Source organism: Anopheles nili, chromosome 2, assembly GCF_943737925.1.
Source record: "Anopheles nili chromosome 2, idAnoNiliSN_F5_01, whole genome shotgun sequence".
NCBI classification, from domain to species: Eukaryota; Metazoa; Arthropoda; class Insecta; order Diptera; family Culicidae; genus Anopheles; species Anopheles nili.
The window spans coordinates 20,818,906-20,838,856 of record NC_071291.1 but is presented as its reverse complement, the minus strand read 5'-3'; the positions used below and the strand labels follow the sequence as shown (position 1 = coordinate 20,838,856).

Below are 19,951 nucleotides of genomic sequence, written 5' to 3'. Positions count from 1 at the left end.
ATGTTTCATTATGTGATTTGAAATTTTACTCATACGAGACAACCAACCACAGAAAGCAATAAATCTAATTGTTTTCGGGACAAAGAATAAATTTTAAGAACATTTTATAGCTTCAAGAATTTACAGCTTCACAGGTTTAAAATATACAATGGCAATGCAAGCGTGTATTTGGTTCGAAAGATTGCATATTTTCAATGGTGGTTCGCACGTTGTTGCAATTGTTGACCAGGGGAAAAGAAATTTTTAATTACTGCTTGGACTGATACCTTCCACAATCAGTACATTAAATGACCCTCGAACAATGTTGTATTCTTCACTAGATTCAAACATTCAACACGGGAGATCTGTTCTTGGGGCATTATCTTAACGTAGAGCATAGAAGGTAATTTACGTACAAGAATTGATGTATATGATCTCACATATACTCGGTAGTAACCTAAGAAGACAGGAAGAAGGATGAGCTCACGCACAAGCATACACATTGACCGAATTCTAACTCAATTCTATTTAATTCACCAAAAAGTCGATGCGACTGTGCGATATATTACGTATATTACTCCTCTCTAATGGGATGGAACGGTGCATAGAGGATGTAAGTTAAAATGCAACATATCGCCTAGCGAATGCAACATTTACATAATCAAAAAAAAAATACCTAGGATCTATTAGAAGAAAAACGTAGCGAATAACAAATATACATAAAAAAAAAACAAAAAGATTTACATTACGCGCTGTTTTTCATCTATACAATGTTGGCAAGCTTTCTGTTTGCCCACCATTAGGATATACCGAATGAGACAAATGAACATTCCAGAACAGGAAATTTAAAAATGTGCTAATCAAACCTACGCCGCTGCACGTATGAGTTTGAGATATTTCTTAAAACGAGAAAAATACCCTATAAAATAATAGTAGTAGTATGAAAAATAGATTATCCAAAATCGACCCGTGTCGGCAATACGCGTGATAGCCGATTCCTGTACAAAGTGTGCCGAGATCTGCGGTCGGGTGCGTATTGGATCGCAACAATTTAGCATGCCGGTGTCCGGTTTTACCGAATGTTAGTAAACAAGTTGAGAACGCTCTTATTTTCCTTCTGTGAGCGCGCCTTGCTGAACACGTTCCAGAAGCGCAGCGTTTCGTCGCCGGCCCCTGTCACGATCGCCTCGCCGTCCGGGCTTAACGCGAGGTAAAGTACACGGTACGAGTGGCCAGTCAGCTTGGCCACCTGTGTCAGCGAAGGATACTTCCACACCAGGATCTGATTCTGGGAGTAGCCGTGTGTGGACACGAGCTCGGACGAATGCTTCGACCAGGCCAGGTTGCACACCTGCGACCCAGTATCGACACACTGCATCGGTTGGCCGGTGAGCGTGTTCCAGAAGCGGATACATCGGTCGGCAGTGCCGCCACCACTCGCTAGCAGTCCGTGATGATGCGGTGACCACGCGATTGCTTTCACCGCTGCCATGTGCTCCGAGTACGAGTGGACGGGCGAGGATGAGTGTTGATTCCACACGTACAGCCGGTTGTCGTTACCACCGCTGGCCAGGTACTGGTTGTCCGGGGACCACTTGAGCCCGCACACCTCCTGACGGTGGCCGGCTAGCCGCCGTTCCGGAACCAGGGACGGTGTGCGTGTGTCCCGCTGCATGATCAGACGATCCCGAGACCCGCTCGATAGAACGTCCCCGTTCCAGGCCAGCGCTCCTACGCGGGCTGAGTGGCCCTGCAATTTGTTCACCTGTAACAAGACAGCACAAAAAACGCAACACTTAGAAAAGGAATCGTGCGCCGCAGCACCGCATCTAACAACTTTGAAGAAAGACCCTCTCAAACGACTAAAAACTGAACTTGCGGGGGCTAAAGTGCGCCGTGTCTCTTTAATTTGCACAAATAAAACAACAGCAGCAAAAAATCCGGCCCACCATAATGTCCAAAGTAGGTCACACGCACTTTCCGGATGTTCAATTTTGACATGTGCAAAAACTAGCCCCCAACAAAATAAAAAAGAACTTATTAGATTCACGTCACGCCGCGACCGAGCTCTGCCCTGCCGTGCGTGGGTTTGTTCTTTTTCTTGTTCACGCGTGATTCCCGGTGCGTGCCGGTGGAATGGAGGGAATGTTTGCAAATTTTATGTTAGTTTTTGTTTTTTTTTCCACACACATACACACACACATCAACCCTACGCACTTTCCACCGGGAGAAGAGATATCGCACCACGGATGACTGTTGTGCGCAAAACTCAACTAGCGCTGGCCAATCCTGGGGTTGGAACGTGCAGGTGGGTGAAAAAGAAGAAATTCCTTTTCGGTAAGTGGTGGAATTAAAATTCGCAAACTCACGCCCGGTGTCGTGTTTGCGTCTCTAGCTGTATCTCCCCATTAGGAAGCAGTACGGTGAAAGGTGGTCTATTTGCGAATTTTTGCAACTTTTCACACTTTCCTTTTTATGGCCATACAATGAAGATGAGAAAAGGTGGGGGGAGAGATTTTTTACGTAGTTTTTAGTCATCATCTGGACAAACTTACAAAGAGGTTGAGAATGTTACACGCCAAGATTATCACTTTTTTGGCGATCGAGCTATACGACACACTCCCACAAAAACCAAACGTTGAGATTGTTCATTTTATTCAAATGATTCTCTATCCAAAGTTTACCTGCGAAATGGCACTTCTTGAGAATAATGCAACATACGGAAATAAGCTCACACAGGTCCCGAAATCGTGATCACAAAATCGGAACCAACGCGTGCCGTGCAAATGGCGTCAAGAGAAGAACAAAACCCAGCGCCGTCGTGCGCGTGTTGGAATTTACTGTTTGTCATTCGCGGCCTGCCTGCTTTTGTAGCAAGATCATGTTTGCAACGAACCGGTAAAAACCCGTAAAAATTACGCTCAGCTCAACGAGCTCCACGGCATGCAACAGTAAAGTGCAATAAATAATATGCCCCGAACCGAAGCCCGTCGAATGTATGTTGACCCAGTGCAAACAGTACGCGATGCTTCTGCCAATTGTCTCGGGAAGCTGTCCTCAAAAAAAAAACCCTCTCAGCGGCAGCGATGACTGGCAGCTAAAAGTGGACACAAACGAAGCCGCAGCCTGACGAAACGGCCAACAACCGGTGAGCGACGTACGTACACCGCACCGTGAAGTGGCTCGACAAATAAAGATCAATTAAAGCATCAAGCTCACCGGAGACTGGGCGAAAGAAACGAAGCGAAATGTATGTATTTTGCGTCCCGAACTCCTAAAAACCTTTCTATCAGTTGCTCCTCCATGCATGGGGGGGATGGATGCACTTGAGCATCATGCTTGTAGTTATTGGATCAACTCAACTGAGGGCATTAAGCGCAGCCGACAAATAGCTCTGCGCAGCCGATACGGAAGCAGAACCCGCCGGTCGACTCAACAACGGTGAAGCAGCAGACACATCCTAATTGTATTTGCGAACTACTTTGCGAGGACTTCGGTTTTTCGCATGCAGGGAATTCGTGTATTTACCTGTTTGCTAGCGGCCACATCCCAAACGGTGACGTATCCGTGCTGCGTTCCCACCGCCAACTGGTGGCCTCGTTCGCTCCAGGATACCGACGTGATCGTGTTGGAATCGGAGCTAAGGTCGCACAGCCTAGTTACCTAAGGATGTAGACAAGAAAGAAGGGACATGCATGCAGCATTATTAGCAGCGCGCCACCAGCTCGATGTTGGGGAGTATTTTGAACCGGGCTGCTTACCTGACTCGTACATGCACTCCAAAGGTACACGCAGCTACCGAGACCCACGGCCAGCACGTTCTGCGCCGACCAGTCCACCAGGTTGAGATAGAAGTCATCCTGCAGCTCGGGTGCGTCCAGTACTTTGAACGGGATCTTTGAGATCTTGCGTGTTGCCTTGCGGGGTGATCGTAGCAGCTTCTGGCTCTTGATGCTCACAGGTGACAGCGAGTAGGGACACTGTTCGTTGTAGTCCTGGAAAAGGAGTTGAGAAAACAGAATGAAAAAAAAACATGAATGATAACAACACGAAGGTGGAAAGCTACTCTTCTTCTCATTTTTCGTCATCCAAGCGCGAGATCTGGATGTTCGCAAGATTCGCGCCACTGAGCAGTACTCGAATTCGGTTCACCCATTTAGCTTCATCTAAAACTCGACCAAGCAATTTGCCCAATGGAGCAAAAAATCATACAAAAGCAGCGTTAAACGGTGCAGATGTATTGTGCATCACAAAAGAGTACCCCGGCCCGAGTTCTGTCGCCTTCCGACGGTGCTTCAAGCAGTTGAACGTCGATCATCAATTCGTCTGCCATTCGCCCTAACAAGGCTGTACCATCTAGGGCATGCATATGCCCGATGGAAACGGGCGACGATTGCATACCCAGACAGACTCGGCAAAACGATGCAATTGAAAATGAATGCAGCAGCTTCGGGGAAACACGCATTTGCAAGCATTAGCAATAGTGGCTATATTCCGACGGTTCGTCTGGAATCCGCATCCAAACGATGGTGTTTACGTGTCACTGGGCGCCTCTACTAGGCGCGTTTGCTGGTGTAGGAATCGGTTTTGTAATTCCAATAACCCGCACCACATCGGAACAAGATAGGAAGAAAAAAAAACGATTGAGAGCGAGTTATGCAAATATGCGAGAAATGCACTCGATAGCCTGCGCTTTTCTTCGCTCGCCAGCTCAACCGCGTCGCCACTTCCAGTCTAGACACGGTTTTCGGTAACGACGACAAATTTATTGCCAATTTGAATCCACTCCGCTGCTCCGGATAGTCTAATTAGCGCAGGTTCGCCGGGTGTTCACTCTGCTGCCCCTCCGATGCGGTTGCACTTTGCAGGGTCGTTTGCGTCAAAACCCCATTCGCGACTGCCGCCACCCATTAGCCGGCTGTGCTGTGATGAATGTGCTTCGGAAGCATTACTTTTTAACATCCAAAATTGCTAAGCTCGTTAAAAGCGAAGCTCTCTTGCTGGCGTGAGACGTGCCTGGCGAGGATCACTATCCTTATCAGCGCAAAACCCCGACCGGCCGAGCCAAAACATTGCAATTACGCGCGTGCTGGCTCCACGGACGTTTAGATTGTGGCAAGAGCGTGCGTCCAACCGATCAATCTGCAGCAGCTCATAAACTCTGATCCGGCGGTCCGATAACGCGCGCGATGCACCACAAGCCATCCGCTTAATGGCGGTGCTGTAGGATGCAATTAAAAGCAAAACCAGCGAGCATCACGTGGATAGAGAGAACGTGGTTCTATCGCTCGTCTAACGCGGCAGGATCGCGCGACGTGTCATTGCGATAACGAATACCCCGAAAACCAGACATAATCGTGAGCCTTCACGGTTCCCCAGTTTTCCCGACTCGCGATCTCGCACGAATAATGCAGGGAAAAAGTAAAAACAAACCTCCTCACACCAACCGGGGGGTAGATGGACCATGACCAAACCTAACGCGGTTCCAGAAACCCGGTCAGACGGTTCGGGACGGGTGCCAACAAAAGCCAACAACCGAGATTTGGACGAGTTCTCCAGTTTCTCTTGGTGCGTGTTCTCTGTTGGGGGAAAAAACACACACTGCACACCTTTGCTTTGGTGCGGGATCGTTGCCCATCTGATCGCCGGATCACGGGCTAGAGCTGGCTAGTTTGTGTACAAATATTTCCCAGAATGTTCGCGACGATGTCCACATCCCAGCCAAGGAAAACAAGCTTCTCAAAGGGATACCACCACCTCTTGGTTCAGGTTCAGCTGCAGCTCGCGATCGCGATGGAAAACGGACACCAGAACCCGAGCGTCTCATCACATGCTCGCTTAAGTCCGATGGTCGCGAGTAGTCAGCAGGTAATTGTGCTGACATTGGCTCGAATTGACTCCTGCCGAGCGCGACCATTGCATCACTGCTGGGCCCGATGGGTCGTGCAATCGGTCAAGTACCTCGGCCTAATAAAAACACCCTCTAGGGGAGGGGTGCGCATTTTCTTACCCTTCGTTCGTTAGCTTGCTTAATTTGGGCGCGTTCAGCGGGTGCACGTTTTGGACTTTGGAGGGCCATGCCATTGACTTCTCCTTCTAGGCCAGCGACACGCCAACCAAATAAAAGACGCCCGCAGAACGAAGCGATCGTGGTGCAATTTTTGCAATTTTCATTCGTTTCACTCATATCGTTGTTGGTAAGGCTTAGAGAGCTAACCTTCGTTGAGGGGGAATATGCGTTCGTGTATGCAAAAGGCGTGTGCTTTTGGGGGTTTGTTTTTTTGAAGTCCATCGGGAAACACTTGAGACGGGAAAAAGCAGCTTGCATATGCATTTTGCTTGGGGTACTTAACCCGCTGGCTTGTAGATGTGAGGCCCCCTGTGTGGGTAAACTGGCGCACAAGTTCAGGTTTACATATTCCCAACTTCTCGCCGTTCGGGTGGTGTCTAACGATCTCATAAAACCTTTCGGAAGAAAGCGTGCTTTACTGCACCATTTCAGCAAAAAAAAAGCCATCGATGAAGCTTCGGGGTTTCCAAATGAAACCACGTTAATGGAACCCAAGAACGGAATACAAATCGACCCGTAAAAACCTCCCAGAACACGCTTATCGTCGGCAAACAGGTGATAAAATTCCAAAACGAACTGCATCGAGGGCGAAGGCGACCTTACCGCACTATTGTACATCGACTCGGGACACGGCCAACGACGCAGCGAAAGCGTAATTTCGCGCTTAAAATGCAACACCAACGCGTTTCAAATGAGCGCAAATGAGGCGTGGCAGTTGATCCGCGAAGTTGCCGCAAAACTGCTGAATAACTTAGCGCTTCACGTCATCCAGAGCCAGCGGCCTTAGGCCCAAAGGGATGTGACCGTTGGGTCGTGCACGAGCCGCATATAAACCCCTCGACAAGCAAACTTTGCGGCCAGATTTGTTCGATGAGGATTTCGATCGATCACTAGCGATGGAGCCGGAACAAATACCGGGTATCAAAATAACGCACGAGCCGGATCATAAATCGGGACAAATAAATCGCACGGTGCCTATCTGGACGGTGGCCCGCGGATTTTATTTGCCCTCGGTCGCTCGCTCGCTCGATCCGTATGCTGCACATGCAAATTCGGTTATCATTCGCCCGCCAGGTCATCAGCCAATAGATGAGATAGCGTTTTATGTGAGTGGGGAGGGTTTCTTTTTTACGATCACGATCACCGGGGGAATTCTTGGGTCACATTTCCCTTCCCCAATCGGAGCTTTTTCGAGGTGCACTCGAGCTGCAGAGTCGTGGTTTGTGTGCTCAATTTCCCGTTCCACCATTTACTACGCAGCGTCCCTTGCGCAAGATTGCACATTCGACCAAGAAGTAGGCTCTCGTCTCGCAAATCTGCGGCATATTGCACATTGCGGGATCATTAGACTCTTTGCGGTGGTGTGATCTTCTTTTGCGCGACTCCTTTCTTCGGTGCGCGAATGGCCGGCCACTTATCGCGCTGTTTATTTTATGATTTCTTGACCGTTACCTTCGCTTGGCGTTCGCGAAAGAGCCCATTTCACTGCAGCCATTGCATCGTGTCTTCGTTGCACCGGTATGGGCAAGGGTACTACAGTTATGGTTTGCCGCAAAGTCAGCGTGCGTGTATGCATATGCATTTAATACGAAGCCACGGAACCGCGAAATTTTAGCCACACTCGGCCAACGCCATCGAGCCATTCCTTTCATTCCAGTTCCGATCGGGTGTGTTTTGCTGTTTAGCACCTTTCTTCTTTCTTCGTTTCGGTGCAACGGTGCATTCCGCGGTGTTGTCGGAATGCTTTGCTGCGATTTATGCTTCAAGTAGCTGGGCCAATTTGCAATAAGCCGTTAGAGCTTCTAGAGCCTTTGCTACTAGCCCTTGTCGAACAGAACTAGGTGTTTTAACTTTTTTTCAGCTTTGGTCAGGCAGGTCCAGCGGGAATGGTCCATCAAAAATCCATTTTCCCAAGCTCCAAAAACCACGTCCCAAACCGCACAATCTCACAGCAACATACATACAGCAATTACGCCCCTCGTTCGGGACAAGATGCAGCACCATCGAAATGGCCGATGATAAAACGTTGTTTTAGAATGACAAGAAAAAAAAAGCTGCCTGTTTGTGGCGTTTTGCGGTTGGGCGAACGAACGAAATCTCACGCCTCGCTTCAAGTTAATCACTCTAAACGCGTGCGCTTATCGCGCTCATTACATTTCGACGCCAGGAGTCGACTACTCTGGCCATGTGGATTGCGGTCGTGTTTGGAGGCAAAATCAAAATGCCAATTTTTTTTCGCTTCATTTTATCACTTCTCGCGTAATCGGAGACCCACAACCCACAATGGACACTGCTGCCCCCCCGACCAGAGAGTGCCAAATTAAATCTAATTGATCGGAAACTACAAATAACAGCCGACAGGGCGGGAAATAAATAACGGCGGCCGCACTGCTACCACCATTTTAATTGCCGGCCATGTTCGGAAAATCATATTCGCCTCGTTCCTTCCTCAGCGTGGCCGACTAAGCGACTGCTCGGGAAGCATAATTTAAGAACGGCCCATCCAACTCCACCGACTCGGTTCACCGCAAGTGCCCCCCCACACTCACACTCGGAGTTGACTCGACAGCTCGCAATGCTCGAAGGACTCTGACGCCGATAGCTGCCGCACTGTGGCCAGCAGGAATTTGCAAATTTATTGGCGACTTTCGCTCGAGAGTGTCGTAAACTGTAACGTTCGTTGCGCCCGGCTCCTTACGGCAAAACACACGGTGACCGGCGGCATAGGGGGTTGGGAAAAATCAGTAGCAATCGAAAAATAAGGTCGACACGGTCCGGTGGACCCAGCCCGGAAGTGTGTGTGTGTGTGTATTGCGAATCCCGAGTGTCTTGTACAATTACTTTTGCCAGCCAAAAAACCGAAGGGCATCACTCTCACGGTCACGGGCATGAGGCACGTTTAATTAGCAGTGGAGCAGAATCATGCCCTTCCGGCATCCAGATGGCGCAAAGGGTGGTCAATAAAGTAATTTAGTTTCAAGCAATGCCATAGGGCACGCAAGTAGCGTTGGAAAAAAACAGGGAAAAAGGGCGCACCTTTGGCCGCGTGTGATTTGGGCGACAAACCGCGAAGGCACCACTCTAAGGCAGACGCGCCATAAATCCAAGACACGGCATTAGGAAAGACATATAAATTGAAACCCCCCAAAAAAAAATCAGACAAATCTTCCAACACCGACGGGCCGTTAATTGCATGCAATAAAGCACGCTCGCGCCCGCCAATCTGCCGGTGGCTGATTGACACGGACGGGGAATCTAAAAGGAAGGGAGAGAAAAAGCAAAACGAAGAAGCTCCACACCTCTAGCTGGCTCTTCAGCCGTGAAACCTTCACGAGGTATGCCGGTACCTTATCAAACGCGACCCTCAGCGCCGCCCGAAGGGGCACTAGTTTCATGGCAAATAGGACTGCAATATGCGCGCAATCAAATGCGATTTTATTATCGTTTGGCAAAGAAATAAAGCCTACGCTTCGCCGTCGTCGTCCCCGTCGTCCTTTTCTTCGGACAGCCGAGAATGCAGCCACAAATTAGGCCCAGCGATTTGGCGATTCCGCACGCTCAAGGTGGTCTCATTTTCGCGGACTAAATTAATCTTATCATGCACCGCCAGCCACGGGTAACAGCCCACTGGCGCCGGACACGGTGCAGGATGATCCCGTATGCAGTGTTGTGCGCATTTTGCAATCGGTTCACCGACGGACCAGATGACCTAGAACCCTGAGAAGAGCCAATAAATGAGGTCCTCAACTGCAGGTCCAATCGGGTCGGGAGTTGAAATCAAAACAAGCGCACAACGTAAGAGAATCGAGCCAGCTTGCTATCAGGTCGATGCGAAGTTCAGCATCGGCACACGGCAAAAAAAAGGTCCTTCAATCTGGGATGCACCAGATACAGCCGGGAATGCGAATGCGTGGAAAGAAAATACGCTACAGTTCCCATGCAAAAAGTTGATCCCGTGGCTCTTGGTACGTACGAACTGCTGCAAGGGAGGCCATCGGAGCAAGAAATCGTGCCTCATTATTAGCCCCACCCAAACGGGTGACGTGGTATTGGAGCGATTTCCGTACATGAACCAGCGGTGAGCAGCATTTCCACCAGGCTAGTAAATCGCTAGCATTTAATGAACGCCACGACAAATGCGTCACGCCTCACTGGACGCCTATCGTTCGGTAGTACAAAGAAAATCCCACAAACGCGGTACCTGATCGGTGCACCTTTCGTTCTATCCGCGATACCTACTGGAGGGCAGAAGCGACCTCGAAAAAGGTAACCACAAATGGCCCCAGCAGACGCATGCTCCGATAATAAGCTTCATGAAAAATGATGACACTTTAGCGCGTTCGCGAAAGGGGTTGCGATTTTTCATTCCCACCCCCAGATGCGTACGTTTGTGTGTATGTGTGTGTGCTTTTTCTTGCCGCACAGTAACGCATGGGTGCGCCTGGTGCGTGTGCGAAAATTAATAGAAAAAACTCATAAACCTAGTAAAACCCACCACAACTGCCCTCGGGGGTGTAGTTTTTTTTTTTCGTTCGTTTTCAATTAACGGTTACCTCGTGTTTCGGAAGGGGTCTGCAAACCGTTCAAAAAGCTTCCCAACGAGAGCTAGGTGCGTATAATTCTCGCGTGTAAAGTTTGTTGATATATAAATATTCGGCTGCGTTCATGAAACACACGCCGGAAAGCTGTACTGAAACGCCAATTTGTCCGATCGTTTTCGGGCACCGGCGTGCGTTTCGCAGGCCCGCCAGAGAAGGCTTACGGTAATGGATGGATAGGCTGGCGCTCCGGAATTAGATTTGCTACGAGCTACACGCACCAAAGAAAAAAGAGCTAACAACAGCTACCTGGCCTACGCATCTCCCCACCCCCATTAGGCAACGGAAAATCGCAGACAACCCCTTAACGCCACCCCCGCCAGAAAGGCGAAACCATAATGTGCAGTAATTAATTGTCACCCCATTCGCCCGGACAGTTCCAAAACCAGCAGAGTTAAAAGAGTCGCTTCAAAGAGTCGTTTCCTTCGGCGGAATACATTTCAGTTCATCGTGCACGCACTTGCCCTGGACCTCGCTTGGCGGGGGGACGCAGTCGATTTCTTAATTACCGTGAGGACCGTTTTTTTCTGCTTCCTCATCGGCTGGGATTTCTATTTGCCAAAAAATGGGGTTGCAAAAATTTTTGAACAAAACGAACCAACAATAAGGAAGCGCGCTGCTTTCCTTCTGGTTTTTTTTTCTTTAAATCCGCACACACGCACCTTCGAGCTGGGATGGGTGCGTAAGCGGCCGATCGGTCGGGAGGGTTTCGGTTTAAATGTTTCAATCAAGCAATTAGTGGGAAATAGATATGTGCCAACTGGGTTGCGGATACGGCACGATTTTTTAAGCCAAAGGAAAGAAGCGCAAAGGCGCTGCAAAGATTAAAGAAACAAATAAACTAAAAAGCCACAACCGTTTACATAGTAATTGCTGTCAATGAATTTTCCAGCCCATTGGAATATCGATATCTGGAGCGGCCCGTTCCGGGCTTCCGGAAGATGCGTCGCCTCGACCGTCCGTTTCGTTTTCGATACGCGTGCGTGCGTACGCACACGAACAGCCGTTAAAGCGGGTGGGATGGGAAAAGAGCGAAATTTGCAACCACCACAATCAACCCCCGGGGGTGCGTGCGTTCGATGCGTCATGCGATTTCGCGACCGTTTCGCGAATATTTTATGCCTTTTCAGGCCTCTCTTCACGAGTGCCTAACCGGAGCACATTTCGCCCGGCATTAATATGTTAAGCATGCGGTTCCGGCGTGTGCGAAAAGAGGGAGAAGAAGAAGAAAAAAACGCCGACAGTAGATATGCGTTTGCATATTCTTACGCATCTTCATCTTCTCTGGGGCGCGCGCGCACGCGAACAGGGTGGTGGGATGATCCTGTGCGTTGAGCGATATGAGACATTCAATTTGGCAAAATTCATTTTGCAGCTTTCGGCCAAACTGCCCCCATTTTTGCGGTGATTCGCATGATAATTGTATTAATTACCGAACCGGGAATCGAAGCGGCTCGGAAGCTTACTCTGTGGGGGATGAAAGTTTCCCGGATTCGTGGCGCACACTTTCAAGAGACGAACATTCGATTATGTTCGCAGCCTTTTAGTTTTGCATTACCCTTCTGGGGGACAATTTTTGGCCCACGAAAATTAGCTTCCGAAATGCACTACGCTCCCGTGCATCAACGAAACATGCTGGCGAGCCTCCTGGTGAAGCGTTCACACGATCAGTTCAGGGGACAGCAATAGATCGACACCCGGGGGCACGTAACTTATGCTAATGTACGGTTCGCATATTTAACTGCCGTTTTATTTTTTTTTGTTTGGCCTTTTTCTCGCCACCGATCGACCACCCGCCGGTGTGGTGGTGGGGTTCATCACCCAAAATGCTTCTTGCGTTTTATGCTTCGTGCACCTTTTGTGTCTCGCGTGAATTCGCCCGATCTTAGCAGGGGTTCCTCTCTCCTTCAGATGGACCGGTCCGGGTGGGATCGGCATTATCGAACGGGGAGGAATGATTTGACTGGCGTTTAGCGCTTATCTGATGTGCTACTGATTAACGGCGGCACCTTCGTGTTGGTCCGCGCGACGGATTCGCGATTGGGCACATTTGCTTCTTTTTCTTTGGCACATGTTCGCCTTAGCGATGGACGTTTTTCGCCTTACAAGGAGTCGGTTAAGGGAGTGATTAAAACAACCAAAATCACCACCAGCACAGACCGATCACGCCCGATCACCGAAGAAGGCAAGCAAATGTGGCCGTTCTAAATATGGTTCTCGCACATGGGGCGGCGTTGCGGGAAATGGGAAGTAAAATTGAAACTCTACGGTTTCCTTTTTCGTGTTTCCTTCCGATTGCGTGAGCTCGGTTTCGCGCGCTGGATGGGGCGGTTTTGCGACATCGATTAGCAATTCACAGCGCGCACTGAACATCGGGCGTACATCCGATCGATTCCGGTGGGTCACTGCACTAGCAGAAATAGAAGCCAATGCTGGCCAACCGGCGTCCACCTCGTAAGGCCAACGAGGATCGCAAACCGGCAAACGAAAAGAGGGCAATGGCAGCAACAGTAGCAGCTAAAACAAAAAATGATGAAAACATAAAATCACTCCCCAACCACGGCCTATCTATAGCGATCCTTGGCGGGCCGTGAATTCGTAATCTATTAATATACGAAACGTAAACCTGCGGGAAACACATGTGCGAGTGAAAAACCAAACCCAAAGAATGGAATGCGCTCCCGGTCCGGGAGGGAAAGATCGTGTTCGATGCGTTGCACATCATTTGACGCTCGAGAGTGCCTTCGAAAGGAAGACCTGTCATTTATGTGATGGACGAATGATGCTTGTGCTTCTGAGGAAAACCTGTGCGACACTCACAAGACCAGTGGTGGCCTACAATCAGCTCTACCAGTACCTAAAGCTAATCTATCGGTCCAGGCGACTGTCGGCCTCGGTACAGCTAGATATCGCGCCACGTGACGCAACGCATGGTATTTCACGGTGGCAATTGTGTGGCCTCGTATCGGAACAATGAGACGTTAAACACGAGAGAAACGCATACACACGTCTCGACAAGTTTGTTGAGCAACAAATCGCCCGCTTGCAGGGCTGGGCATTATTTACCCAAACAGCTCGAGCCTTATCAGCGACTGCACCTGATATGGGCGTTGGACGAACCAAATGTAGGGCTTCTACCTGTGCATACCGTTTCGAGCAAACGTTAGCACCACGCTAGGCAAGCAAATATAGCACCAACACCGGTTTTACCCGACGTCGATAGTATGCTAACGCTGATAACGAATCGTTTATCAGTGTGGCGGAAGCTAAAGCAAAAGCGAACCGGATCATGATTGCGTCCGACAGGACGACAGGACACAACAGGATATATCGGCCGGCATACCGGTGCAACGATTCACGAACGGTGATAATTAGGACTAATGGATTGCGCGGATCTTCCGCTTGCAGGATCATCGACAACACGTACCTGTTTCGTGGGTGATTGATACTTGAACAGGCCGGTTCGGTTGCTGTTCGCGTGCAGCCCACCACTTCCGCCGCTTCCTCCACTCCCGCTGCCACCACTTCCGTTTACACCACCACCGGCACCTCCACCACTGCCGTTTTTATCGTCCGCCACCAGCTTTACGTCGTCGATCCCGGTACCTAGCAGCTCGTTCTTCAGCAGGCAGCTGTACGCGTGGCTGTCTCTAGCATTTTCACCACAATCGCGCTGTTTCTTCGTCGATTGGGGCGAGTTTTCGTTCGATTTTGTGGTGATCGAAGCAAAGTTGGTCGTCCACTTGTTGTTGGCGCTACGGGAAGGAAGTGTCCGAAACAGGGAAGGTGTTAGTGCACATGCCCGTGGAAAAGAAAAAAAAAACGGCTGCTTCGTGAAACTTACCGACAGGGAATGAAACGGTCGTGGGACGAGGAAGATTCGCCTGACCCGAACAGGCTGCGGGCGGTGGGTGTCCGGTGTCGCAGGAACTGTTTCTCGTATTCGGGGCTAAGCATGATGATGGCACGCCGATTGTTGCTTGGTGAACTGCTTCTTGCCAATCTAGCAAACCCACACGCGCCTTGGACGGACACAATTTTGCGAATGTTGCGAAAGAGCCGCAATTTGTTCTCCTACGCACCGGGACGTTTTTTCGTCGTCACCGTAATTTGTCTCCCACAGTCGCCACGCAGCAGCTGCTCCGGTTTAGTGATCTTTTTGGAACTCTGCCTACGTCGATGACGATTGCGTACCGCAACGAAGGCTGAGTCAATAGAGAACTCGTGGGGTGGCTTTCACCGCAGATACAAAGCCAGGATGGGAGAGATCCCGCCCATCGGTGTGGAAATTGCAGCAACTTCCCAATTCCCAACGAAACTGTCTCGTTTGGACGATTGTAGGTGGCGACGTGTTCCGGAACGATTTCACACTGGACTAGGCGTTTTTCTGACGTATTTATTCTTCAATCGCAGCTGATCAAGTATTCATCGATGCACCGTTGCACTTACGCGCGTCACAAACACAACACTCTCGCGAACTCTAACCGCGGCAGCTCTAACGTTTCACAGCAGGAAAAAAAATCGTACAAAATAAATATATGCACCCCTATTTGAGCTACTGTATCACACAGATAGGCACGCCGGGCTTCACCAGCAGTTGTGGAGTTGTAACCGAGCTCCAGAATTGTACGGAAATCAACCTCTAGCAGCGGGCGCGTTTGCAACACTTGCTCCTGTCGGGAGCGGTCGTCTTTGCAGAGTGCAGTTTGCCAGCAAATTGAATCGAGAAGCGCACTGTCGCGAGCTGGTCGATGAAAACACCACAGCACGCTTTGACGGGATAGCACGCGGAAGAGAGAGCGAGAAAACAAGAGAGCGGCTCGTACAGCGTAGCAGAGCCCCGTGCAATGAGAGCGAGAGAGAGCAAGAGAAATCTGCCCGTGCGAGCGCGCGTAGGTTCTGACAACTGATCTTTAAACTTCGCACACTCGCTTCTAAGGTGATATACCGTAAATACCATACGTAAACATACGCTTGAGGGTGTAACAGGGGTCGCTTTGGCGGCCACTAATGATTCATCGTATTACGGATGAGTAAAAAGGGCCGTGCCTCGGGAAAGGGCACGTCACGATAACGACAAACGCAGCGATGATTAAGGGACAGGAATGCGCATGAAATTGTGCTGCGCTAGATTACACACTTTCGACAAATGCCGGCGATGCTTTTATCATCAAAAATGCATTACTGCCCATCCGGAATCGGACACAGACAGCTTTACATTTTGATCACGGGACACCTATTTATGGCACTCGATAATTGGTTGGGACGATTGCGTGGTTTGTGCATCGACCGAACAGCAGCTGTGTTAGCGTATAGTAGGCGAGTTCAGCACCACTGGCCGCTGGACGGCTGGATTGATAACACCGGATTTAAATTGCCACCAAGTTTAAAGGGATCGGTAGGATTATCAATTCAGTGACCATATAGACGGAGAGAGTAGCGAGGAAGATGCACACAGCAAGACGTATACGCTTTTACTTGTTTAACCAAGTGCCAGGGTGGCACCAGGCGGTGGCGGGGGCACTCTGTGTCGTAATCAGTTTGCCTTATATCGGTGCACACGTAGTTTGTTGAGATGGTATCGTGGTCACACTGCCTGAAAAGACCCGCACTTCTACATATTTCTATTGATGCAGTTGGCAACAGAAAACTCTTGTTTTAGTTGCGCTCTAAACATACTCGTTGCGTTACATTGGTGGCCTCGGCCACATGCACAGCTGCGCACTCTACAAACAGATTTTGCCTGGTTGGGCGTCAACATAGGACACTTTTACGATGATTACTCACGACTCGGAACAGAACACATCATAGGCGCTGCTGAATAGCTTCCAAAGAAGCGAAAATTGTAACATTTCCCAGTGTAACTTTCATCGTCACTACCACTTTTCGGCCACCTGAACTACTGGTGGTACTGCGGAGAGGCGTTGCGCGTTTGATGGAATCGATTTCACTCGCACGTACCGCACTATTTCGACCGAGAGCAGCACATCACACACGTATCCCTCGGAAATGGGTACCGGGTTCACGGTATCACGCCCGTTTTCTCGATTTTTCTCACGGAAAATCGTGAAAAAGCGTCCCGTTTGCACGGATTTCACGTTTGCGTTGTGACGTTTGCGAAATAATTCGAGCTTGTTTATTGCTAGCTGAGCGTTTATACCATACGATCTTACTTGAATTTGGGTGTTCGCAACAAAAATGTATACTTTTACTATAGATAGCTTCATAAAATTGTATGTAATTGCTTGTGTTATTATAAATTCCCTTTAACACACGAATAACGAGCTAAAATGCGACGCGAACAACAAGCGAAGCTACGAAATTTAAAAGATAAGAAACGAATTATACGGAAACGTGAGAATGGTCATACAAACATGGCTGCATGCCGTCTCGTTCTGGCCGTTAACCGTCTTTTGTGTGACCTATTATTTTGCTAGGGCGCCCTCTACTGGGAAAGCTGTGCAACTGCTGGTATAAAAACGGCTTACACTTGGACAATCGCGTCTAGCAGTTTGTCATCCACTGTTGTCATAATTTTGAACTAAATGTAAAATAAAACATAGTTTGATTTTTTTTGTACGAATAGCATTTGTTTGCATTTTATTCCAACATGTTTAATTCACATTTCTTTGCATTTTTAGTTTATATCCATACAACGCTTGGCGCATTTTGCTTTCTTATGTTCAGTTTTAGTTTTCTCCACCATCGCAATATATTAACACTCAATATTTAGTCATGTTTGGTTTCAATTTCTACAACACATTCGACATTCATTCAACATGAATAAAATGGTACTGAATGGGATAATTCACCTTTGGGAGGGATAACACAGAGAATGATAGCGAGTAGATACTGTTGCAGTTTAGAAGGATAAGAAAGGCGGTTGAAAAACGGCGGTTAGATTTGCTATTTCCGGTTGTTCGTTGTAGCTTCACTGTCTATTACGTTCTTCTATGTTGACTTGATAATATATCGCGAGAAATTGGGTTTGTTAAATCAAACGCATTCGAATACAGATTCAACATGTATCATGCTGCATGGATGCTCATTTGCTTTGTCTTAATTCGGGCTCGGTTTATGGACGTGGAGATCGGTATGGGAATTTTCGTTCCTCCCGTTGTTCTAGCTTGTTTGACTATTAGAATATGCAAACGCATCCTTGCTCTCTGTTGTACGATTGCAGAAGAACGCTTGGTTTGTCATACTTGTATACTTATATGATTTTCTTCTATTTAGCTGTTTCACAGGAGTACAGCCTTGTAAAATTTGTATGCTTTACTGCTATAACATTCGAAACCTTCGACAATTGGCGATCAAAAGTGCTTGAATTCGTGTTTGGTTGAATAAGATTTCCGTTCATTCTTCAATGCAATTCTCTCCTAAACTGCTAATCTTGCTCAATCCCACGTCTTGGCACCGTCCAGCACGGTAGATTAATCGTTTGGTGTGGTTGCTTTTACATCTTGAGTTTGCTACTTTGGCATCTGCAACATGTATCAGTTTTGCGGACTGTGCTTGTTCTGTAGAGTACACAATTAACCTGGTAAACGTTTCGACCCTAGACGCGATTATTTGATCTGCATCTTTCCATTTCAACTATGATAAATATATATATTAATATATAATATATAGTATATGTATATCTATGTATGTATATTTTGTATATGTATATGTATATATATATTTATGTGTATGTATGTACATAATCATAATAAATATTACAATAATAATATTTAACAGCCATTGAGAAAGTGTATTTGTGTTTGATTTTTTTTCATCCATGTTTGTTCGCTCTCAGTTGCACTCACGCAACGGCAAGTCCTTGCGGATCATGCTTGAGAAAGCAACGCGTGCCCTCTGCTCGCCCTCAGCTTGCTAGCATCACTTCCCCGAAGCAGATCTCCCAAGGACCTAGGAACACTTATTCATTTACGATGCCGGAATCTAGGCCCCGGCCGAAGGGTCTCGAATACAACGCGAGGGATAACACGAAAGGCGTTCGAGGCAGCGTCAGCTAGGCGCGTTTGCGAGAGAGCGCAGGATCACCAGCGGCCCAGCGCCAGGACTGCTGGAAATGTGGCAACGAAGTTTACTCTACTGACATCGGGACACGGCACGGCTAAAACCTAACGGACACTGGCTCTAGCAGCTGCGGTAGTTCTCGGTAGTTGTTCGGATATTTGGTTGTTGTTGTTGTTGTTGTTGTTGCAGTGTCGTAGCATGGGATGCGAAGTTCAATCACGACCGAGCCCTATCCCACCGAATGGCGGCTAGAGAACAACACCAGGTAACAGCGACTTTTTTTGTTGTTTCATTTTCTAAAACGCAGCCCCCAACAGCACCGCGCTCTGCAGCTGAGAAAAGCGGGAGCGTGGCTGGGATCATACGACATCGAACACTTACGCCTGCCCGGCCGATTTTGGCGACCGGCCGATAGGGGGGATGGAAGCCGGATCAAACTTCCGGTGACTGCTCCGGTGGCATGCGGCCCGGAAGAAGGGTATACGAGAAACGGCGGGGTTTCGGGTGCCGGGTCGGTGGCGGTTCGGCGTGGTTTCAGGATTCTCAGCTGTACCCGTCTTACAGCTGATCCTCGTCCTATAAACCACAGTCGAAGCTTTCGCCCCACTCGCTGTAGCGCGAGTCCTGCTTCTGGAGCCGCTGCTGGCACGCCTCCAGGTAGCTGTCCTGTATCCGGTACATCCCGCTGTTCGCCTGGTACATAAGCGTCTCGAGTATGCGCTCGTTCTTGATCGCCTTCGAGGGAAGCACGATCTTGATCAGCTCCTGCGGCGAGATGCGGTGCAGCTTGAGATCACGCGCCAACCGCTCCATGATGCACCGGAACTCGACCTTCGCGTCCGTTTTGGCGGATGCCTTCGATTTGACCTACGGTGTGAGTAGGAGCAGCAGCAGCAGAAGCAGCAGCAGATAGGTTAGAGCCACCGTGAAGCAGACAGCGGACAACGGGCAGACTTACCTTGTACTTGGCCCACGCCAGCATGGCTTCGAACTTGCGCACCTCCGGTATCTCGAGGTTGCGGCACATGATCATCTGCACCATGCTCTCGCTGAGCGTGAGAAAGTCCGCGTTCTGGAACAACGCGTACGCGCGCGTCTCCACGAACGCCAGTATCATGTTGACCAGCTCCGAGGCGGACGTGTAGCGCCAGTAGTAGTTCTCGAGGGCGGTTAGCATCGTGCACACGACATCGATGCGCAGGAACTGCTTCGCGTGATGGAAGCACGCCTGCAGCAGCTCCGGCAGGTCGTAGTGTTCGGCCGCGCAGATCAGACCTGTTGC

General features: G+C 49.0%; 2 protein-coding genes across 3 annotated transcripts in view; both read right to left on the bottom strand.

Moving 5' to 3' along the window:
• Window positions 1-822: 822 nt before the first annotated feature.
• LOC128720833 (fizzy-related protein homolog) lies at window positions 823-14,604 on the bottom strand. 2 transcript variants are annotated; one of them, XM_053814531.1, is made up of 6 exons: window positions 14,492-14,604; window positions 14,206-14,402; window positions 14,075-14,151; window positions 3,741-3,974; window positions 3,508-3,642; window positions 823-1,744 (listed from the first exon to the last, which is right to left on the bottom strand). In XM_053814531.1, exons 1-6 carry the CDS (start codon window positions 14,602-14,604, stop codon window positions 1,052-1,054), a joined length of 1,449 nt encoding a protein of 482 aa, XP_053670506.1. In that variant the 3' UTR covers window positions 823-1,051. The 2 variants fall into 2 exon arrangements, with proteins under 2 accessions (XP_053670506.1, XP_053670505.1); XM_053814530.1 differs by having other exon boundaries at window positions 14,075-14,402.
• A 2,625-nt stretch (window positions 14,605-17,229) lies between these two features.
• Window positions 17,230-19,951, bottom strand: part of LOC128720101 (uncharacterized) — an 84,872-nt gene continuing 82,150 nt past the window's right edge. Inside the window, exons 22-23 of the mRNA XM_053813747.1 lie at window positions 19,628-19,944; window positions 17,230-19,536 (exon numbers count right to left, since the gene is read on the bottom strand). Coding sequence (XP_053669722.1) covers window positions 19,246-19,536; window positions 19,628-19,944 — 608 coding nt within the window. The 3' untranslated portion in view covers window positions 17,230-19,245. The remainder of the gene's footprint in view (window positions 19,537-19,627; window positions 19,945-19,951) is intronic.